General features: G+C 42.5%; 1 protein-coding gene across 1 annotated transcript in view; it reads right to left on the reverse strand.

Moving 5' to 3' along the window:
• LOC146775889 (uromodulin-like) overlaps nucleotides 1–24,971 on the reverse strand; it is a 64,158-nt gene that overhangs the window by 11,694 nt on the left and 27,493 nt on the right. Inside the window, exons 4-5 of the mRNA XM_085640042.1 lie at nucleotides 20,806–21,011; nucleotides 18,124–18,284 (exon numbers count right to left, since the gene is read on the reverse strand). Of these exons, the coding sequence (XP_085496168.1) occupies nucleotides 18,124–18,284; nucleotides 20,806–21,011 (367 nt within the window). The remainder of the gene's footprint in view (nucleotides 1–18,123; nucleotides 18,285–20,805; nucleotides 21,012–24,971) is intronic.

Genomic DNA, 24,971 nt, shown 5'->3' on the forward strand with positions numbered 1-24,971 from the left:
ATTACACACAACATACATTTGAGAGCATTCATTACTTCAGCTGCGGGGGGGGGGGGGGGGGGGGGGGTCATAGTCCAATTAATTATCCACTATTTTTAGTACCCGTATAGTGAATACTATAAGGCCATACATTTTTTTTTTTAACTTGGATATTGGCGCCCCAACCAACGTCTATAAGCATAAGCTGCACCTGTGTTAGACACCGATTTTGCCACCTCCGAGGTCAAGGGTCTCAAATGCAGTGTCAGGGGTTGCAAGGGGCACGTTAGGGGTCACAGTAGCGACCCCTAAATGGCGTCCATGCTACTTGTGTTGCTTTACTCGAGAAGGCATTGCACACACTGGCCTGGAGGCTAAGGATGGTTGCTTTACATGCAGGGGCATGCTGGATACATGCCTGTGGACAGTGTGTTGCACACTGGGACACTTAAGATACGGGACGGATTCTGCTGCCTTAAATAATGAGGAATTCTTGCTAAGAGCCTGGGTATAGTGCATTACAGACATGTGGATATTGCATCCTATCCTGGGAACATATATGAAATACCGAGGCATTGAGCACTCTGGCCAAGGAAAAGTGTTTTCCATACTGGGGCTTTGCAGATGCGGTTCTGGTTTCCTGGCATTATATACTGGGATTTACAGATACTGGCCTGCAAACATTGCATTATAATCTGGGGCATTGTGGATACTGTTTTTTTTTTAATTAGTATTTTATGTAATTATTTATTTTTGCACAAACTGGGTCATTGCAGACACCGGCCTGGAGGGGGGCGGCTGCGCTTAACATTGTGGGCTATTGCATAGTTAGAACAGGGCTATGGGTGGAACTCAACAAACTGGGGCCTTAAGGATTCGGCCACAAGGAAAGTGATCTACTGGTATCTTGAAATATTAGAACACTGTAAAACCAGGCATGGCGGACGGGTTTAGAAATAACATTGTAAAAGTTGGACAGCTAATTATTTTATTTATCCATTTATATGGCGCACCTGGACCGGTGTTTTGTGGGCGCAATGCAATGAAAGGGGTTAACAAATAGGGGAAAGCTTAGACAACCCTGAGCAACCTAGGCTCAGTTTCATGCGGTGTGTCTCTGCATGTGGCAACACCCAGAACTGGCCGAGCTATAGTTCTATTTATTGGACCATTGTGGAATGTGTCGGGCTATTCCCCTTCACGTAAAAGGCGCGATAGCGGCCTTGCTGTGGTTATTTACATGCTGGGAATTGTGGAAACTGGTTTGAGGTGGCTTTTTTACATGTAGGGAAGATGTGGAACTAGCTTGCTATTTCGCTTTACCTACTGCCTAAAGAAGAAAAGCACCAATAAAATACAGTTTTGTAGCAAAAATATTAAATTCAGCTGTAAAACGCCCTATTAGATCCCATTTTTTTCAAATACTGTCTGGGTGGGATAGTATCCAGAGCACTTCTGGGATGGGTTGGGCTCTTTCGCCATGCTTACTGGTTTGGTGCACTTTGGAGCTCTTATCAAACAATGCGGGTGCCCTTTTATGTGTTCCCAGTCCACCCTTGTGTTGCATCCTGGAAACAGACGCAGTTTAGGAGAAAGCCAGCTAGGAAACCAAACTGGTTGCAAGGTCAAAAGTTGTGGAATGAGGCTTATGCTTGGGGATCTTTCAGGTGTCAAAAGACATGATACTGTCACATGGCCCATGGGGACATTTTCATTTTCCTTTAGTTAGCATGACCACGCTGCAGCTTGCCTGCTGCTTTGCGCACATTACCACAAGACTTTATTTTTGCAATAATTTCTATGGCTGTTTTCACATTAGAACGCATCGCTCTGTTCACTCTGCAGGTTCCTGCGATTTTGAATGAACATTGTGAGCAAGGTCAAACAATAACGCCCCTTGTTATTTAGTTCTGACCAGGCCCTAACACTTAGACAAAGCGTACCGATGCAGCTGTTTGGACAACGTACTTAGGTTTATTAGAATACATGAATAGGTAGCATACACTTGGAGAGGGACCTTTCCAGGGAGAAGAGCGAGACAGCACCTAAGATGTAGATCTACCATCTATAGGCCAAGGTATGGGGTTTGCTGACAAAGCCCAGAGATCTTCCAATATATATTACTGCTTCTTAGCAAGGGGAGGGAGTTTAGGCTCTATTGTCTTTCCATGACAACATCTCCCTTTATGACTTATAGACTAGCTACTATGCGGACTGTATTTGTACTATTCATTTTCCTGCTTGTTGTGCACATATACTGCATGTTACGGCACGTTAGTTAAAATATTTTTAAACTGATTCGTGTGTCAGATCTTATTGTGGACAAGTACAAGAGTGAAAGCGAAAGGGTGTCTTGTTACCGCGATTCCGGAGATCTGGGAGTTTTGCGTTTTGGGGTGTCTAATCATTTTTTCCTCTGTGAGCAAGTAGGAGAGCAAGTGAGATACTATAGCTAGTCGGTCCTGGGCTTGTGGGTACTACGGTGGTAGGATGACTCAGTCCGTATACACCAAGGTCCTATATTCCTGTGCAAAGTTCTGGGTTTGTGCAGAATCCCTGTAACAATACAATAACACATGAATGTTAAACAATAAAAGTGTTGTAATTGGAGGGCAGGGACTTCACACACAAGTCTGGAGCCATATAATTATGAGGTAAGTTGCTTGATAGGTCCTTAGGTTACAGTAAGAGCAGGTAGGCCCTCTTAGCTGCAATCTACTAGCAGGCTTAACCAACCAAACAGACACCACCATCATTCCTTGAATCACTACATTTTCCAGGTATTCACACTCAAACTTCTACAGCATACTCACACAGCCCATGGATACACTCACCACTGCACCATCCCCTTCCCTTACACACCAGAAAAACAAAACATGGAAGGTCATTACATCATTCTGCTTCCTTTCACACAGGAAAAACGTCAAACCAATGCAACTATGACTCAGAAACAAAGACCCATGCCTTTTACGTCTTCCACAAGTAACACCCACATACCCAAAACTACAATTCACTCCATCGCACTTTTGCACACCCACAAAAGTGCAACCCATCACTCTACCATGCCCTAACTGGCCTAACTAATGTAACCACATGGCCGACTGGAGAAAGCGCCACATCTGTGCCAGGCCTCATGCCCTCTGGAGGCCATGCAAACATCAGACGGACATCTCCTGCATGCAGCGACACCCTCCCGTACACACAGATTAAAACTTTAGAAAACCAAACATTCAAACACCAGTGCAGTCCAGCACTACCAGCCCAACACCAGTCCACCTAAATAACCTGGATGAATGCCCTAAGGTATGAGGATAGGAAAGCATCAGCTTGCTATACTCTACGCTTAAAACTTCTGAAGCCAAGTCCAATCCACCCAGCCAACAATGACTGACATTGCTCACACAAGTCGAATGACCCTCATCAACAATAGGAATCGCCAATGAACTCTGCCTCCAGTAAAATGGACCTCGGCAATCCTCCCATTTGAACCAAATAACTGGTCCCATTACAAATATATATAGGAAAAAAAACACAAGAAAATAGACACAACAGACACCTCACACCAATGCATTCGGTCTCCAGTACCACCACTTGACAAAACATGCCATTCCTACACAGTGACTAGTCCCAGAACACAACCAAGCAGAACTTGTGGCTTCCAGTCACACCACCACAGAACTCTACACTTCCTCTTGCGGCAGTGTGCTCTTCTTCTACAACATCATAACAGTATGCAAACCTCATGCCAGCAGACCGCTCTACCCCACTTTTGCTAAATCGTAGTGACAACCTGGCATCAGGATACCCTTCTTCAGTCTTTACACTCAAGTAGCACACCCAGTGGGTGCATGCACGCACATCACGCAGGTGAGTACTACCTTCCTCTTCCCATCAAGCTTACCAGACTCAGACTTTCACATTTACCGCTCAGTCAACAACGCATGTTCAACTCAACTTACTGGAGGGTGATTTGAAGCTTCCCGAATCTCCCTTAAAATACAAGAGCACATGCTTCAATTTTGGAACACAGGAATCCAATCAGAAAACACTTTGGAGCTATGAAACATGCACAATTCTCCAAATACTATAAATGTTTATACACCAAAGATGTACGTCTTACAAACATATGAAAGACTTGTGCCTCCCCCTTTAGGATAAATGTCAAAGTTCTCCCATACTACGCAAAAATTCTCAAATATTAGTAGTCTATTCCAATTCATACTTCTAATACAGCAGTCACTTGCATCAAACTGAATCAAACCATGAAGTTAGGAGATGCAAATAGCATTTCCTGCATGTTAAATCACATGACTAATCACCACTTCTGCTCTTGTCCTTCATGCACAGGGCTTAAAATCTTGCCACAAATAATTATTCTCTGTACTTTACATTACCACCATGATGCTAAAAGGAGCGTACTAAAAAAGTCCTTGGTGGTCTTTGCTGGTAGTGCATCGTCCACGACAGGACCTTGCTGAAGGACTCTGCGCTATAGTCCTCAGGACAATGGAAAAACCCAAGTACTGTGATCCTGCTTTCCTTTCCATGACCACTGCCACACCCTCTTCAATGAAGGCAGGCTCACTGACACCAGAATGGATAAGCCGGACCATCTTCTGGCTGTACGGCCAGGGGCATAGCTACATGAAGTGGGGTGTGCTTGGGGTGTTGCACCCCCCAAAAAAATGTATTTGGTTGTAAATAGTTGGGTACAAGTGATTTTAATCAGGTATGGTGGTGTCAGTCGGATTTCACCTGGGATTTTTACATACACAATCACACTGGCTCTTGGCGGTTTTGAAGGTCTATCAAACCGCAGCGAAGTAAAACAAAAAAAAAATTGATCACCCAGAAACCCTGGATAAAGAACTACAATGACGTCACAAGAGAAGCACATATGCACATCAAGTAACCCAATAATTATATTGACTGAGAGCAACAAGTCTTTCCTTGGTGCTCGTAGTCAAGATAAGTATTGTATTCATGTTTTTCCAATTCATAGTGATAGTAACATAGGTTATATTTAATTGAATGTGATTATTTTGCATAAATATCGAATGCTATTGTTTGTTTTCTCTCACCGCTCATCGGGTGCGGTCTCTCAGGCAATGCGCTGCTTCTCTAGTGCATTTGCAATTTGTCTCTTCTGGCTTCAGTTTGCCGCTCCTGCTACCCACATCGCATCCGCCTGCCTCCTGCAGCGTTTTCAGGCTCATCAGGAAGTTTCTTTCTCCTCCACTAAGGAGTAACATCCTCTTTGGCATTGCGCCTACCATGGAAACTCCTCCTCACCTGAGCAACTCTCCTCTACAGCCCCCTTCTTCTCTAGCTGCCCCCAGGGTCTCTCACTTCATAAGTTAACCCTTTACTTACTATTTGGGGGAATTGTAAAGTTTTGACATAACATTCGTTTTGATGAGGGTTTTTTTGCATTTTGACAGTTTAACAATTAACCTTCTGTGCTCACTATGTCTTAGGAAGAAGACACTTAGGTGTTTAAGGATTTTTTTTTATTAAGAATTTTGTTCAGCGGGCTGTAGCAGTCTATGCTGAATGTGTCAAAATGTAGAGGGGTCGCTTTCTAAAATGCTTTGTTCCCCCTCTGAAAGTCCCTCTAAGAAGGGCAAGAAATGTGCAGCGACCTCTGGGGTCTCTAATAAATGTGTTTCTTTGAAAACTGGTCTTCCCACCCAACAGGTTTAATTTTTGTGGCTCCCTTCCTCCCCCTTCAAGTTACCCATCTAAAAGACACCGATGAGGACGAAGATGATGTCTTGGTTGACTCACAATTTTGATGGATTTCCAGATCCTACAAATTATGGGCTTCCGGAGAAAAGGTGGAACATTTTTCTTGATGGTGACGTTTCTCACCCAGTGTCTAATGCTTTAGTGGACCATCTTGGGGAACCCAGGTTTGATCCCTCCTATATGCACCACCCCAACTTGAGTGATTCCAGTCAGAGCACGTGGAGGATTAGGTCTCCTTTTCTCTACGCCACGCTCTCGATAAATCTTCACGAAATAAGTTCAAATCTGAATGTCCCCGCCCATCCCTTCCCAACAACATTACTTCTACTCCTGTATTGATCCAAACAGGTTTATATTTTTCACAAAGTATGGGAAAGCCCCAAAGAAAGGAGTGGACAGAGCCTGCTCCAACTGTCAAGATGGGATTTAGTTGGTCATCTAATCAGAATTTTGGATTTGGTTGAAGAAGCAAAGGCACGCAGGTGGATCCAAAGACTAATTGGGCCCAACGGGCTACATGTATTTTGGGCAATGCCCATATTTAGCAGGAAAAGCAAAAAAGTCTACTACTTAAAAAAGATCCTAAACTTACTAGTCTGGCCACTAAAGAAGGACCGCTGGCTAACATCTTATTTGGAGATTCCCATTAAAGAATTCGGAAAATATGTGTCCATCTTTGTCATGATCAAAAAGGCCCAACTTTTCCTCCAAAACAATGTTTTTGCCAGGGCCCGCAAATGTAGGAGTTGCTTTTCCAGCAGTTATCCCACAAGGTGTCAATCCCTCAAAGGAGGTTCCTTCGACCAGCAGTCCCAGGTTGAATCTACACTTGCTACAAACCTCAGTTCTATCCCCAGTGTTCCATAGGTTACCGTTCCAGGGAATATGGTAACGGAGGAGACCAATTCTCAGGTAAGGCTTTCCAATTCTGGCCTACTTCCCATAGTAGGCAGATTGACTCTTTGCCTACATGCATGGATTTCTCTCACCACAGATCCCTGGGTAATACAAAGCATTCAAGGTCAAATAGAACTCTATCAACCTCCTCTTCAATCACAACTTCCCCATCCACTTTTTCCCAGGATCAATTCCCCTTGATTCAGTAAGAAATCTACTATTTTCTGACTAAAGAAGCTATCGAACAAACAGAATTCAATCCCTCAGGTTCTGGTGCAGAAAAAAAAAAAAAAAAAAAGTTGCCTTGTTTCAACCTAAATGTTTTGTGTTTTACCATGATTTCAAGATAGAAACTATTCTCTACCTCAGGGATATTTTCCTTCAGGGCGATTGGCTAGACAGATTGGATCTTCAACATGCTTATTTGTCAGTTCCGATGCATCCTTCTCACAAAAAATATCTTCAATTCCAATGAGGAATTTCCTTCTTCAGAATTAAAGCTCTCCCTATCAACCTTTCTTCAGCTCCTTGGTGTTTCACCAATATTCTCAAACCTGTTGTGCTCTGAGAAAAGCTACAAGGAATCAGACTGATTGTCTACCTAGACTACTTTCTGATAATAGCTCCAAAACCAGAATGTTCCAATTTCTAATTTTTATCTTTGCCAAGATCTACTTCATCTGGGATTTCTCAATGTTCAAAAGTCCACTCTAGTTCCTTCTCGTCAGATAGAATTTCAAGGTTTCCTGATCGATACCTCTCGGTCTATCCTGCAACTCCCTTAACACAAGGTCGCCCTCATAAAAAAGGAGATCCGTCATTCTCTTACTCTCGCGCATTTTTCTCTCAGATCTTTAGCTCATCTCGTGGGCCTTCTTGCTTCTTCAATTCAGGCGAGTTTTCTGAGCTCTCTTTAGTATCGGGGCCCTTCAACATAAAAAAATCCAACATCTTTGCAGAGGTCTCGCTTATTCAGACCCAGTTTGCCAGAATCGAAAGAACTCCTCCTTTGGTGGTTGACTCATTTAGGCACCTGGAATGGGAGAAAGATACTATGCCACCCCAGGTCTGGTCTTAGAATCCAATGCATGTCAGACAGTTTGGGGCGCAAGATGCAGTAAATTCCTGACTGGAGGTGCATAGTCTCCTCAAGAGTCATTCTTGCATATCAACAGTTTAGAGATGCTTGCAGGTTCTTTTGCCATCCAGTCCTTTACAAAAGACAAAGCAAAATGCACAATTCTCTTACAGATGTACAATCCAACAGCAGTGCAATACATAAATCCTATTGGGGCACAAGGTCCAAAGATCTGCTGGATTTCGGCAAACATCTTTGGGAATATTTTTTTAGACAACAAATATCAGAGAAGTTTATCTCCCAGGGAACTGGAATGTTGTAGCAGATTGGTACACCAGACATCTTCATGATTCAAGTGATTGGCTGCTGCAGCCCTCGGTATTCAATAGTCTTTCTTCCACCTTTGGCAACATGTCAATTGACCTTTTTGCCTTCTGACTCAACAACAAGTTTGCTTCCTTTACCCTTCCTTGTTGGAGACCAGATCCTTAAGCTCTAGCCACGGATGCGTTTCTTCAATCTTGGCCGCAGACTATGCTTTTCCTCCCTTCCTATTTATTGCGTGAGTCCTGGCTCAGACTCACAGACAGTTGTCATCTTTGGTTCTAATCAACCCATTTTGGCAAGCTCAACCTTGGTATCCAACTCTGTTGGAGCTGGCCTTGGACTTCCCAGTTTGGCTCCATCTGTTGCTCAATCCTCAAGGACTTAAACACAACTTTATTCTAGAGGGCTCTCCATTTCTGATCGCGTGGAGGATTTTAGGTCTTCCTAGAGAACCCCATGAATTTTGGAGGAGGCTATCCCCCTCATTCAACAATCTTGGGCCCCTGGCGCTTCTAAACTCTACGAATCAGCCTGGTGGGTCTGGTGTAGCTGGTATATGGACAGGGATTCAGATCCAGTTCTAGCAGATGTGACTCTTGTAGTCAAAGTCTTAGCCTTGCTTGCATCTCAGTGAAAGGCTCATCATACAATCAATTACAGAGCAGCCATTTCTGCTCAACACCTTAAAGTGGATGGAAGACCCATTGGTGAACATCCTTTGATAGGTCATCTTTTAAAAGGGAGTACATTATGTGAATCCTCCGGTTCCCAAATACATTTTGGAATGTTAATTTTGTGTTAAAAACATTTATCTCATGGCAGGATAAGGTGCATCTTTCACTCAAATAAATATGTGCAAAATGGACAATGCTTGTGTGTTTCATTTCTTTGAAACATGGTTCTGATGTTAAAGCCTTGGATGTATCCCCCTTCCACTATTCTCCCCTTGGCATTTCTTTTCAGGTTCATAGACATACCAAAACTAATTTATTCGCGATTCATTATCATTGTCCCTCCTTGGCCAAAGTTATGTGTAGGAAATGCTCTAAAATCTTTTGTTTCACGAGCTGCAGATTTGAGATCCCCACTGCTACCCAACTGTTTATTTCTTTCCAGAAACCCTATAAACCAGTCTCTTCTTCCACTTTAGCCCACCGGGTGAAATGGTTGGTATTGATGTTGATTCCTTTGGCTCCCAATGAGTCAGAAGGGCTATGGCCTCTAGGGCCTTTTGGTCAGGTGCTAGTTTGCAACCAATCTGCAGATTTGAGAAGGTCATGCACTTTATTACCTTCAGAACTTTATTGGCTTTATTGTAAACCTATTACACATGTATCAGATTCTGTGATTTCAATGCTTTGAACAATAAGAGACCCTGGTCTTGTAATAAAATCGACACTTTCCAAGCCTTTGTGTCAGCAAGGCTATATTTTATTAAAGAAAAGGGAGCGCGTTTTTTCCCCACCACTTTTCATTAACCCTCCCTGGTCAGTTTTTTCTGCAGTTCCAGCACCTTCCTGCGGTGCTTACACCTCTACCTAAACCTCTTGGATTCTCTTCGGCAGTGGAACCCACTGGACTTCACGGATCCTTCCTTCCCGTCAAAAGGATGTTTTCCTCATCTAATGTTGGACAGCCTTACGGATTTGACTTTACTGATTTCTTTTGGTTCAGTGTTGTGGTTGCTTTCCATGCCTCATACGGACTAATTCTCTTCAAGAAAAGAGGAATTGTTGCTCTCAGTCAAGATAATTATTGGGCTGCTAGACGTGCCATTGGTGCTTCTATTGTGATGTCATTGTTTGTAGTTCTTTATGCAAGTTTTCTAGGGAAAGTAGTTTTGTGTTTTACTTGGCTGCTGTTTAATAAAGTGCAAGAAAAGACAGCAAAATACTCCCCGTTGTGTCTTTAATAAAATCTAGCTTTTCCCACACCAAGGCTAGGAAAATCTCTATTAACCTGTCCTTTTATTATTCCTTCTATTGTAGAGTCAATGAAGCATTCGTCAGACTTACCATCTGTCTCACTTTCCTGTAGACCCCGGAACAGCACAGAGGATTGAATCAGTGCTGTAGCCACTAACATAGGCTGTCTTGAAAGATGGGCGCAGTGGCACCAGGCCCCAATGGTCTGAAGGGACATCTGCACCTGTAGTATGGCTGTGTATCGATTCTAAACCAGAATCCTATTTTCATTGGCTTGCCGGATGGCCAATGACCCCCTGGCTATGCCACTGTTCGTCCCTCATAGCTCAGCAGCAAAAGCTCCCAAGTAGGAACCAGAAGTTATCAAGCCAACCACACAAAGCAAGCAACGCAAGTCTCTCGGACGAAGCTGGCAAATGGTTTTAGTACCTGATCAGAGTCTGACGGTCCCAAGTCAAAGGGAACAATACTGGGAAAATGAATTTGATTCTAGAGAGTTCAGTCGCCTGTAACCTGGAAACAGTTACTTCCCAGGAAGTAGTAATAGGGTAGTCCCTCACTTCCTGACCTCAAAGAAAGGGACAAGGCATTCGACTTATACGCTCCAAGACAGTGGAATGACTGCAGTAAACCTGAGTTTTTCTCCATTCTTGCAGCATTTCAAGCTATACCCGAAGACTCTTTGCATCTTACTACCACTCAATCACAGATCCCCACCTCTGTCTCTGCATGGTTGGAGGATGGTGGGGGGGGGGGGGTGCGGGGGGGAGGAGCAAACACACCTGCATACCCCATTAACCTTGCTTGCATGTCACATCTCTTGCTCACTGACCCCACTGTGCCAAGCTTGCATCCTAAACTATTTCAAGTTAAATAAAGGAAAGCGACCAGAACACTACATGTAGAGATGATCCCTCTGCTTGAAAGGTAGACAAAGGTGCCAAATACCCACAGTTGAAGCCACAGTGAACACTATGGTCATTGGTGCCAATAAAGCTGGCAGATCACAGGTTACAACAGCCCGGACCAATGGGTCGTCAAGCGGGAATCTTCCATAAGCCAAAACACAGACTGCCAACAGTGCTTCAAATGCAAAGTACAAGGAGGCAGATCCTTGGCAAGCATAGCCTAAGACAGCACACCCGCAATACAGAGACTGACGTCCTGTCCATCCCCTGGAGAGAAAGACCTCAATAGCACTTGATTTGACAATCCATTTGAATCCATTCTAAAACTTGGAGAACACAGACTCCTATGCAGACTAAACAGCCTTAAGAGAGCAGTTGTACCTTCTTTTCTGGAAACGTCTCAAAACAAAACCTATTCAAAACAATAACCTCCGGTGTTAAAAATGCAACAACCACGTAGGAGGGCAAGACTACTGCTAATTGCAGTCCTTAAAATTTGTGCCACACCCCAAAAATGTTAACTCCAAAACTCAATACTACACTTGATGTGGGACAGAAGGACAAGTCTCATGTTATCCCAAAAACTGACAAATCAAAATCTTCAACTCTCCATATAGTACTACATAACAAGTACTAGTGTTTTCCACTGTATGTCTGCATGCGTCATGGTACTCCGTTTTGGCCAAAAGTTAACATGTTTGCACTACAAAAAACAACAAAAATAGCCACGAGTAACGCGACAAATACATTTCAGAAATTGGCAAAACGCTTCAGTGGACAGCAAGAACCACCTGCTGAACAAGGGCTTCCCAAATACAGTCTCCACCTCCAGCTATGACTGTTGCAAGATCGGGACAGGCATAGACCACATACGGTTAGACAAAGTCACAAATTACTGTGAACAGCACCAGGAAATAAACAGATCTGGGGCCGTATTACACAAGTGCCCTGGGGACTCAAGAGGCATGTGTGCCCACTTTGTGCGCCCCCCAGGGCACTTTAATACAGAGGGGGCAGCAGACGCTTATGCGTTCCCTTCTGTAATACCGATAGTGCTGGCACACAAGTAGCACCAGTAATATCTCAAGAGGGCATTCCCTTGCTTGCACTAGGGCATGTTCTCATACAAATGAGGGAATATTTTTTGCCTTTGCGTCTACGCCATATTATGAACATGAGCGCACAGGCAAAGAAGCCGACAGGAGGTGCAAGGACAGTGCACAACAAAAGATTTTGCACTGTCAGTGCACCCCCAAGGGAATCCATCTGAAAGGGACAAAGTGGCCCCATTGACACCCCCCAGAACTCCACCTGCCAGCTGGTGCGGTCACCCATTGCACCTACCCGCAAGGGGATCTCTGCCCCCTCTCTAAAGTGCAGGCGGGTGCCGCTTGCACAATGCTCTTGGAGCGGCTGATTAAAGCACCCGTTCCATATTTCACTGAATGCACTTTGCATTCATTGAGGCTGTGCAGGAATGGGGGGGGGGTGTAAAGTCATAAATGTCTCGTATATTTACAATGTTGGTTTCTGAAACACCAGCATGGTGCATATACAGGTAACTCAAGCTTGCAAGTGACCAAAGGTATTCGCAGACCCAACCTGTTGCTTATAACATGCGTTTGATGGCAGGTTGGCTGCGGTGGGAGTGAGAGCACCATAACTCTTATGCTTCAAAGGAATCCCTGTGAAGGACACGTGCTGCATTACAAGGATACACCTCAAGGTCATAATGCACAGGTTCTTAACATGCCAGTAAAATACTGCATCCACCTTAGCAAACTGGCAAGATGGGGATGGATAGGGTGCATGTACAGGAAATGAGTACACCAAGACCTCTTTGATGTCTCGCATCTTAGTCAATAGATTCCTTAAACCTTGGACGCTTTTTTCCTTTAATTAAGGCAACCTCGCACAATTTTTTGTCTAGAAACCCAAAACAACCTCTAAAAGCAGATAGAACCTAGGGGCTAAAAGCCACAGATCAGTCCAGCAAATAAATGGACACCACTTATTAGATTCTTCAAAAGTCTTCTGATTTTGTTCTCTGGTGTCAAATATAAAAATCTTTGAGATGTTTAACGATTGCCATTTTTTTTTTAATAAGGCAATTAAAAAAGGAACTATTTCAAGTAACATTGTGTAAGTGTTTTTCAAAAAACATTACAGTTCACATTATTTCTTACATATTGTAGTTGAACTTATATAGTGCTTACTACCACTGATGAGACTTTGAAGCGCTTTTTGGCAAGTGGAACGCTACTCCAGAACCCAAAGGATTAATGGTGGATTTGCATAGGGAAATATAAATTGATATTAATGGTGGATTTGCATAGGGAAATATAAATTGATAATTTGAGCGGTGGACATGTGAGTCTGTTAAGTTTGATTTAATAGGATAAAGGAGGGATAGAGAAGAGGCTAGATAGTATTATTTGGGAGATCATATTAGTTGGATGAGGTTTGGGATGAGTCAAAGTAGGGCTAGAGGAGGGAAGAGTCTAGAAAGGGTTATTAGGGAGATCAAAGTAGTAAAATGAGGTTTTGGATAAGTCAAAGGAGAGAAGAGTCTAGGAAGTTTCATTTTTAGAGATCGTAGTATGGGGTATAATGATCACGTTTCATAATGCATTAAATGGTAACTCAAGTGGTTAGTCAAAATAATAATGGACTTAATTTTTTAACAAATACTAGCACCCGACAAAACAAAATGTCAAGCTAATTCGCAGTATTGGCGCAAATGTTAAAATAAACTACTTACATCTTAACATTTTTTTCTGTTGTGTCTGTGCCATCAATGGGTTTTGGGCAAAATAAAGTTTACTTGAGCTCCCATTTCATCAGATTCCAGTGTTTAAGGATGATATCTATTTACTGCTTATTGAACCATTGAATTTGCTTGAAGTGGTATCTTTGCATCCTCATGCTCTGAAAGGAGGGGAGTTTGTATGGAGGTTGGATCTACATGGGAATGAACAAATTGGTGCAGAATTCCCATTAGCATGCTTTGCCTACGCTGGAGCGGGTTATGCAAAATTTCGTATACCCACCCCATTTTGCATGTCGTTTTATTAGATTAATTATAATCGTATTAATGGTTTGGAGTGATGTGGAAATTAATCAACCTTATTAATGACCGAAATACACGTGGGGTTCGCATCTGCATGGCCTAATTAATTACGTGAACTAAAATTCGTACGCATACTAATTATAGATAATTAGGATATTGCATGATCTATGTCGCTTTTGTGATGTAATTGTGATTCGTGCTTTATTTTGAAAGTATAAACTGGATTGAGTGTTGCTTTTGGCTAGATAAATACATACACATATGGGTATTAGCGAGGGAATAACATTTGATTAGTTATTTTTATGTATTAATTACGTTTGTGTTTCTTTGCTGAAGTTGACCATTTTGGCCTGCCGAAAGATGGCTGACTTTGGTGCCTAACCCGACTGCGAACGCTGAACAAGGCTTAGTTGAAGTGCGCCTGCGCTGACAACAGATACACAGTGGCATGGACCTGACCCCAGATGAATATGTACCTTTCAAGGACAGTCTGGGACGTCGTCCAAGTATTCCGAACAAAGACTGTTGTGTGAACCGGAACGGACAAGGGTCATAACCCAAAAGACACTTTCGTGAGAACTTAAAAGGATGATCCCCGATTGTCCAATCAGCGGACTTGGATGCCCAAAAGTTTGATACATTTGATATTGATTTTACTATAAATTATGGTAGAATAGAGCGGTATTAGGCGGGTTCGTTTCTGGCCTTTCTTCGATTTCCTGTTGATATGCTCAGGGAGAGGACGGTGATACTGCAGGACAGCTGTTAGCCTGAATATTTGACGGACTGAATTAATGCCCAAATTCCTGATGAACTGAATCTGCTAAAATTGATGGGCATAGATTTGAGACTGCAAAATTTGACATAGAGGACGACTTTAGCCAGAATAGGTAAATATGAATGGCAACTTGATCAAATGAATGATTTAATATACATATCACCTACATACTGGAGGACAAGACTGGGACCCATTCCTTTAGAGGAGAGGAGCAGCGTTTACTAGAGGTTACCAAACAGGAACAGAATTAGGGGTGGGTAAGGGACCATAACCAGACTTAACGAGGCTTTGAGTAGTCTAGCATCCTTTCCAGGGTACTAGAGGGCCACATAGCATTCCAAAAACTCGGATTATGGATAATGTCAGGAGTTTGAAGGCATCTCAGCTCCACTGTCTCGGTTTGCCAAAGTGCGTTCGAGCCATTGAGCGGGAATGCAGGGTGCAGACTTAACATTAGGCTGTGAAGGACGAAGGGAGCAATCGCTTTGCTGGAGGCACGCTTGGGTTTGGGGTATAGCCAAAGAAATGGGTGGAGGACATGGCTTCATTCTCCTGGAGACCCGTAACATAGGTGAGAATGTGGCACAATATGTTGGGTGCATAGGACTCTCTACTCGAAATATGAAGCAGCATTAGGGAGCAGGGAACGGGCTAAAGAAAGAACCCCTTTACACACATACAAATAAGAAATAAGTACTATGTAGGAGCAGTGGGTGAAAAAGTGGAAGAGGGAAAATTGAGTACCCAATGAAAGTTAAAAAACAAATCTAAAAGAAGAGAAAGCAGACTTCGCTTTAGCGCTAGATACACATTCGCTTTGTAACATTGATTGTGCATGACAGGAGCCTGGTCTTGTGCTTCCTCCAGCTGTCCTCACTGAACCAAAGTCATGGTTCCTCACTGGAAATCGATGACTTCATAGGAACACAACAGATGAGCACACACTTCGCTCCTTTATACCAATACCAGGGACCCTGTTATAGAAGCGCAGGAAAAGATGTAAAAGAAAGTACGTCAAAATGGTCTCACAATAATCCAAATGGAAGATCATAGTTTGATAGAAGGAGCAAGAGTCATTGGTCAGAAGGAGACATTAGTCCGACATCCAAGCTGAAGGTAACCGATCAGCAACATCCCTCCCCATCAGAGGGAGAGTCAGATAAAACCATAGAATTCATCGAGAATAGAGTGCCTACCTACAAATCGGGGCGGCTGGATAATAAGTCCAAGAGCCCTGGCTTCCCTGTGACTGCAGCTAGTGAGAACCAGTCCTCTAGCAATCCAGGGGGGGGGGGGGGGGGGAGAAGTTTGAGATCTATGAGGAACCCATACTTGTTGCCAGATGCTTTAAGGATCAAACCCATTGATGCCAAACAGCCAAGAACCAGAGGTTGCATTAATATTCAGGTTGAGGTATATGGAAAGTTCTGATTGAGGCAAGGAGGAGAAAGTGTAGTGCAATACGCAAGGAGCAGAAAATACTCTTACCTCAGAAACAGTATGTAAATAAGAGCCTAAAGCACACTACACTTTAATTCATAGCTAAGAGGATGCGGCCAGGCATGCTGCTGCTTGCAAAATGAATGGGGACGTTGGATGAGAAAAGGGCCACTGGAATTATGTGATTGTTTGGTCGCTGCGTTTTTTGCACAGTTATGGATTTGTTGCACTTGCCACCTAATCCATCGTCTGCTGCATAATCTGCAGATAAACAAAAGTTTAGGTCAAACTGTTCAAAAGCTACTTAAACACCGCTACACCAACAGTGAAAGGTCCTTTTCAAAAGGTTGACTGGTTTCTTTTATGTTGCCTAGTGCTATATTTAAGAGTTATATTGGAACCAATTAGGTGCAACCTAGGCCCAGAGTATTAACAAGTGAAACAAGAATTTGCAATGCAATCGGTCTCGCCTTTGGGACCTTATATGTATTTAGCTATGCAGCACATTAGCCTGGGTGCTGAAACATCTACTGTTCTTTAACATGGAGGGGAAGTAAGCACCAAACTGTGAGACACGCCAGGTATGGGAACACACGGAGAGAAACATTGCATATCAGCGGGAAATGGTATAGTCCAAAGCTCTGTTTTTAATATAAAATCAGGGCCTTCGGTGGTCATATCACTGAAAATACAAGATTTGAAAAAAATATTGTCTACGGGTGCTCATGGAAGACAGTTTCTATGGACTGGAATCTAGAGAATGCTAAAGGTCCTTTTCAAAAGGTTGACTGGTTTCTTTTATGTTGCCTAGTGCTATATTTAAGAGTTACATTGGAACCAATGAGGTGCAACCTAGGCCCAGAGTGTTAAGTGAAACAAGAATTTGCAATGCAATCGGTCTCGCCTTTGGGACCTTATATGTATATAGCTATGCAGCACATTAGCCTCGGTGCTGAAACATCTACTGTTCTTTAACATGGAGGGAAAGTAAGCACCAAACTGCGTAAAATGACAGGTATGGGAACACCTGGAGAGAAATATTGCCTTTCAGCAGGAAATGGTATAGTCCAAAGCTCTGTTTATATAAAATCAGGGCCTTCAGTGGTCATATCACTGAAAATACAAGATTTGAAATAATAATATTGTATATGGGTGCTCGTGGAAGACAATTTCTATGGGCTGTAATATAGAGAATGCTAAAGTGCTTCTGGTATTTTACTGACTTCTGCTGGTCGTTTTCTATAAGAAAGTTAAATAGAGGCAGTTGCCAGAAAAATAAAAAGAAAGTCCTTCAGCAGAAAGCAATTCTGGTATTTTACTGACCTCTACTAGTCATTTTATATCAAGACCGAGGCAATTGAAAAAGAAGAAAGCAATTCTGGTATTTTACTGTACTCTACGGGGTGTTTCTATTTAGACAGTTAAATAGAGGCAGTTGAACAGAAAAAAAGTCCCTAAGCGGATATACTAAAGTATATACAAGAGGTCTTAAATGCTAGACCTAAAAAGGAGGTTCCCCTCCTCTTTCTCAATAAACCCTCAAAGTAGCTACTGTCCTGTGTGTGGGCAGCAAGTCTTTCTTTTGACTGCTTCACCGGAATGATATTCTACCAGGTGAAGAGAGAATGCTAAGGACGAGTTCCCTTCGCTTGCAAAGCTCCAGTCTTTGGAATTATATATCAGATCACACAGGTTCCACTGACGGGACGCATCAGACAGGGTCGAAACTTAACAGTTCCACCAAGTGCACTGATCTAACACTCCAATAGTACTTTTCACTCCCAACAGCCCATATTTACACTTTTGAGCCCATGGGGACCTCCCCTCAAACCCCCAAGAAAGACTAATATGAAGCACCCATAGACAATGTGAATATGAATATTGAAAAGAAAAAAAGGATAAAAAAATGTTTTTAAACAAGCAGTTTCCAGTGTTTTGGACAGCTAAGGGTAAAAGGAAGTAGCAAAACTTACATTTGTTGGGCAGAAATAGAGTAGGGTAAAGAAGCGATTTTCTCATATTCGAAGATGCAGGAAAAGTTGATTGAGACATTTGACGTACGGACAACCATGCCAGTCGGCAGAGGCAGATCAGCCTGGATCTGGTTAGAGTAAATCAGATGGGATCCGTTTACCTGTGGAAGGAAGGACAACAAAAAGAGACTAGTCCAGGGTTAATACATCTAGTAAGCTTTTTCCAACCTCCGCCCCACTCACAAATGTATCCACAACCTGCAGTAAAACCCCAGAGTGTGCTCCATCACTGGTCAAGCATTTGGATCCTTCACAATCATGGAGTATCATCCCCCCTCATAAATAATCCTTGGGCACATCCTCAGGAGTTTGATGCACAACATTCAGTTGCATTTTACAATCAGCTGTTGCCTCTTCCTAACCAATGGGTCGTATTCTTTTTCCATTTGTTGTACTTGCTTGCAATTTCTCATCAAGCATTGCTATCAAGCGCCAGGTGGCATGATCTTACTTGGGTTTCAATTACTTGCCATCAAATCATACTTTCCTGTTATGCCTTTCATATTGCTTCAAGGAACTCTAGGCCTTTCCGACATGCAATGGTTGTTTAGTAAATTGACAAAGGAAGATCCCGGCAAGTAATCCATCAGTATTACATCTGCCAAGTTTGCTGAAACTTCTACTTTAAGAATCTTTCAAATCATTAAAATTATGGTTCACCTCCAAATCAGTGCAGGCACCAAGCACTGGTCAATTCGAGGCACCCTCAGAATTTACTTTGAAATGGGACTTTAATGTCCACAGGACTAATGATTCACATTTCAAGCAAGAGAAGACCGACATTAATGACATTTAAGTGACGACTCCAAACATCCCCAGATGTTCTTCACCCTTTAGTGGCCTAATTGGGTTTGTGTTCTTGCTTTTATTTCATTTCATATTTTTATGGTGGACTAAAATATAACTTTAAAGCAAAAGTCTATTAATGGGCAGACTGTAGTATACTGTGTACTAGAAATATTTTACAATCCACTCGACAAAGTATGTGCAAGTAAAATCGAGGTCTGTCTACAACTGCTTTTGAGTTGCAGGTTTAACAATTCAGTAATTTGAAAGCACTTGAACATTTCTTGCCCCTTTTCTGGAGAAACCTCCTCCAAAAAGGTAGTTATCCACACTCCCACATCCCTATCCTTCACTTGAAAATTATAGAGATTGGTTCACTATGCCACACTAAACAGAAAGATTGTTTTTTCCGCTTTATAGAAAATGTTTTTAATGGAAACTTGCCCCAGCCCAAACGGCCGTCAAAATGGGCGCGCCTAGCAACTCAAACATTTCTGAAAATTAAGGTCAGTGATAGGCTAGCTAGCGCAAATTTCCCCATCTAGAAAACCAGGGGGTGATCGAAGAACTGATAACCCACTCAAGGTTGCTACTGGTCCTGCAAATTAGATTGTCACCAACCCGTCTTGTACCTTTCTCACAACTAGCGCAGAAGGCATCGCATGAGGTCTTTGATTGGACAGCTGCCTGTGTATTTTGCACCCGTTAATTTAAAGGTTTCTCGTATCCAAGACGCACCAAGAAATTGAAGAGTTGCAATCTGAATCGCTTTTGAGATTGTGAATGCCATACCCCTAGATTTACTTTACTTGAAAAAGAAAATATAATTTAATTTCAAGTTCTACCTTTATTCACCCAAGTATGCAACTAAGGTAACACACAAAATGGGGACTCTGATGAGGGATGTACATGGACAAATCAAATCCATCCTAGCAACAAAAGTTATACTACCAATATCTAGCACAATGTTTTCTATTTCATTGGCAGTTCAGACAAGTGATACCCATAGCAGTTGTGTTTCTACAGTGTGCTGGGAACTGTACAGCAGAAGCGTTTAAGTCAGGGAAAGAGTGGGTTAGAACCAGAGTCCGATGCTCATAGGGTTAACCCCTGAACCGTCCTTGTGCAAGTCTCTTGAAGGCAATCCTAACCAGTTGTTTTCAAAGGTTTCATGAACCACTAAGGAGTTGGTTCAGATGATACCTTAGGGTTTCGGCACTTTACTGCTCTGCACCAGGTTTCATCCTTTTGCAAGAAGGTGAGCTGATCAAGTGGGTGGGTGCTAAATAGAGGTTTCAGGTTGGCGTACAATGCTGTGCCAGTATAGGGCTTTTTGCTCTTAAATATTTTATTATTGGAATAACTTACGTCAATGTGTACCCATTTCTTAATAGTATCCATTTATTCTCCTACCCTATACGAGACTTACAAAACTTTTCTCAATTACTGTATTTTTGAGACGTGGGCTTTTAAAAATAGTAAATAGAATTCATATTATGTTAAAATGCCTTTGAAAATTTAAGGGAAAACTGTTGCAAGATTTTAAATGATCCGCTACATAGGATTGTTGAATATGTGCCAACAGCCATTTAGAGTTTACTAAATGTTTGACAGTTCAATGCGTTTTTTGCTTCTTTCGGAATCAGAACATGTCCTTTCACCATTTGTGCACAGATGGGTTGTGTGGTATCTGGTAAAAATCAGCTATAAGTGACCTAGTGTTTAACTAAAACTAAAGAAAAAATAAAGAACTCCAGGATGAATTCTCATGAGCCAAACAGTCTAAGCTTCTCCACATCTTCCATTTGGAATCTTACATCCAGACCTTTACCTCACCTGGATTTGGGTCCCACAATCCGTGCGGTTCACATGGGTCAGCTTGGCAGACATATAGATCTGCCCTCCTAGAGTCACCTCTTTGAGCTTACAATCGGCACGGTTTAAATGGAGTAAACTTGTAGGTGTGCCGTATAACCCAAAAATATCCTTCAGCACAGAAACAGTCATCTGATTTTCATCACAGCTGAGCAGAACTCGTATATCTGGAGATAGAAAAAAAAGTAAGACGACCTTCTTTAAACACAAGAGATTACTACCACCTTGAAACTGATAGAGCGCAGACGTGCCCTTTAATTTGTAGGGGTGCATTATAATTAGACCTCCCGGTTTCATGTTTTTTTTTTTTTTTTTAACATTTCCGTCTGTATTTATCCATATTTATTTTTTACCCATCTTATTGGTTTTTATCCATATTTATTTCGTGTTTTCACAATAAATGGAATCGTAAAATCCACATTTATTTAACTCTTAGGCATGCACTCATACATGGATGCCAGTCGTATTTTAGCAAATTAAGCAGCCACATAACACTATACAGCAAAACACTACACCCACAGGTATATATTAGTGTTATACTACAAATATATGTTAATATATGTCTGTATTTAAGGAAATATGATCCTATTTTGTAACTCCCCATGCTGCCTATCTGCTCAGCTTTTGGCTGGAATTCAAGAAAGGCAGCGTGGAGAGTCTTTCATAAAAAGCACAATTCTCTATCTTTCTGCTTTTAAAAAATAATTGCAGACCGGAAACACATGGTTTTCGGTCTGTATTTATCTGTAAAAATCAGTAAACACAGAAAGCTGGGGCCTGAATTAGAATCACGAGTAGGCTGCACCTGCATTTATTCTTTTGTCAGATTAAATTAATGGTGTTAAAAGTGTACCATAATAATTTGAAGGTGTCGTGTTCTAGTTGCATTTACATGAATGTGAAAGATGTTCGCATTATATAACAGTTATGCTCAGCTAAAAGCCTAACATGCAACAAATTGTGTATGCCTAGTTACATATTTGATGTGCTCATGTAACGTGGTGAATTAGAAGTGCTTGGCAAGCATTTATTTATATGTAATCTCATGAGGCTTGTATGCCATTTTCTAATGTTGGCCGATTTCTGTAGGCCTGAGAATGTACTTTTACCCTGGTCGCACTCTAGCGGGGTTTAACATGTAGGTTTGAATTTATGTGCATGTTGAGTCTGTTCTTCCTCACTATTTTTGCAAGTGGTGAATTCATCATTGTTAGAATAACACTTTTGCATTAGGAGTTAGGTTCGAAGAGCAGTGGATACAATGCACGTATGGGAAGCTGATATCGGGAGACTGTTTTTCTCTGGAACAGGCCTGGGAAGCAAGGTCATCACGCCAGGAGCTGGGAGAGCAGAGGTGGAGTGAAAATTCACCTATGGGAAGATGCTCAGGGGGTAAGGGGCCGATGAGGATAACCAAATGGGTATGGTCTGATTTTGAAGTTTGGATTAGGGACAGTGTCCCGGGGTTTGAGTTGGGAGAAGAGCGGGAGACACTAGCCGAAGAGGAACAGCCTAGAACGAGCTTCGTAGCTTAAGCTACTTGACCCATACAACGCGAATGTACTTAGGAAGTCTGCACACGCCGACACCTTTACTTTTTCCTAACTTGCCTGGGGAAATGCTAAGCAGGGAAGTCACCTTAGTGATAGTGTAGGGATAGATTTATGCTGTTCACTTATGAACCTGTGATGAAGTCCGACAGACGTGGGGGCACTTATTGCCTACGTTCTGTTTCTGGAAGTTGTCATTCTGTTTATGCTTCGAGTTAACTTTGCCCGTAGGTTTGGTTTTGTATTAGTTCCGATGTATTTCTACAACCTCGTCTTCAGGTGTCTGTATGTCCAACTATTTTTGGCTTCGTAATAAATTGACTAACAAAAGATTGGAGTCTGTGATCCTTAGGAGTCCTGCATTATTGGGCTCGCAAATTGTATTTTAAGTAGGGATTCTGATAGGTGTACTCCCACTACACTGCCAAGCAGGAACCAATGGTCCATCCTCCAGAGAGTGTTCCAGAGTAATTTATAGGTGGAACCTCAGCCCCATCAAAACCAAAGTAATTATGGTGCATTTTAAGAACATTCCACACCAGATTGCCAGATGCTCCCATCCAGCAAGCCCCCACCAAGTTGGAGCATGGTCCAACTCAGCTCCCAAGGCCCTCATTGACGCATTCAACCGATTTTCTTTGATTTAGATTAATCATACAACTCTACTGGAAGAACTTAATTCAGTATAGACCTTATCTGGAGACACTTCCAACTAACTTTTTATTAGGTGCCATAATGAACTCTTAAGCAAGACTTCCCTTGCATGCCAGCGACTAGCTATTGGAAACCATGATATGTCTGGCAGAACCACTAATAGAGAAGCTTCTGGTCCATGATGGTCAATGGAACCTGTAGACTTTAGCTAGGATTAATGAAAGGTGCCAGTTTAATTAATGTTCATTCTTGAAGGAAAGTCGTCCACTATGTCACACAAGAGCGGTTTTGTCTACCTTTACAATTCTTGGACCTGGATGAGAGGAACTCAATTTCCACAACTGGATTTCAGAATACTCCTCGCTAAGAATGCCACTAGATCACACTGTAAACGAACGCAACCCTGTAATAAAGGTTTTAATGCAGCCCTATTCCATAGCTTGAGGCAAGCAAGCACTAGGAAGGGAGACAAAGCGATATCACTAATGAAAAAAAAGACTGTCAAGGCAACAAACCTGCTCAAACTGGTCATTAAGGCTATGCACTTCGACCACAAACTGAATGCTGTCCATGCCGGGGATGAACAGGTCTATCTGGAGCAAGCGAGATTATTCAAAACAGCCATCACCTGTCAAAAGTTGGGAGGGTACTCGGGAGCAGATTGATGACAGCTAGTGTGAGAGAGCAAGTGTTTGTCCATCCGTGAAATCGGGGAGACCATTAGTAACAAAGAGTGGGTACTCCTTATCAAGCGCACACCATGTTTCCACTCTTCCGATCACGACTAATCATTAACTGTCAAACATGCAGCAGCGGTTTCTCCATTGGGGCGGGGGAGCGTTGCCCCTCCACTGCAAGTGATCAAAACATGAAAAATAAAATAAAATCGCAATAAAACAAATTAACAATGTTATTTTTCATGCCTGCAGCAGAGTGAGGGTTGGGCCAATGGTGCAGATTGGCAGCAGAGTGGAGCGGTGTGCAGTGCACTCAAGTTTAAAGTGTGCGAGTCACTTTGTCCAGCTGTCTTGCGATGGCCAAAGGGACAGGTTCACCTTAAACCTCTCCAACCGGGCTTTCTTAGACAGCTGGGTGGAGAGCAGGCAGAGGACCCCAATGCCTGAGGGAGCATCGAGCCAGCCCACCCCAGCCAATCCTGGTGCTTTTGATTCTGCCTGAGCACCCAGGAGTAGAGTCTGTATTGGTAGGAGGGAGTTGGCTGAGGCTCTGGGAGCCGATGCAGGAGCCACGGACTACTGAGAAGGAGAGGAGCACCGAGCCAGTGGGCAAGTAAACCTTTTTATTTAATCTTAGTTTAACTCACTGACAGGCACTGCGAGAAACTTCCAGTGCCTTCAGGCTCAACTGCAGAGCTCCCAATAGTCGCTCATTATAAACACTGTTTAAAACAGACCACAACAGAGCTTTGCCGTTAAACATCAGGGCACTATTGGTCTTCATCAGTGCTAGTCAGTGGGTCAAACGTTCGCCCTACCAGTTTTATGGGTTAGCAGCCGCCACTGAAGTCATGCTACCTGCAGTGTCCTAATCAAACATAGGCACTGTAAGTAGGGGTGCAGGGGGTGCTGCAGCATGCCCAAAATAACCATGCTGTAGTTCCAAAGGTGAATGAGCGATTGGGGATGCTTTTAAAGGTTCCCTTTGTCAAATTTGCTGCGAGTTTAAAGACAGCTCATATGTCCGGCCTTGGCCTCTGACAAATTGTTGCTTATTCTTTTGGTATTTTTTTTTTCCTCGAACTGCAAATTGAGAGGAGTTTATAAATTGAACTAAGTAACTTTTGGTGTGAAAGACATTTCTGTAGGATGTAATTTCCCCTTAAATAATATTTAAATACCTATAAATGAACTGTATAAATATTTCAAACTAAATCAGCAATTAGTCAAGCAGAAATGAAGCGCT

Source organism: Triturus cristatus, chromosome 12 (assembly GCF_964204655.1).
Source record: "Triturus cristatus chromosome 12, aTriCri1.1, whole genome shotgun sequence".
Classification (NCBI taxonomy): Eukaryota; Metazoa; Chordata; class Amphibia; order Caudata; family Salamandridae; genus Triturus; species Triturus cristatus.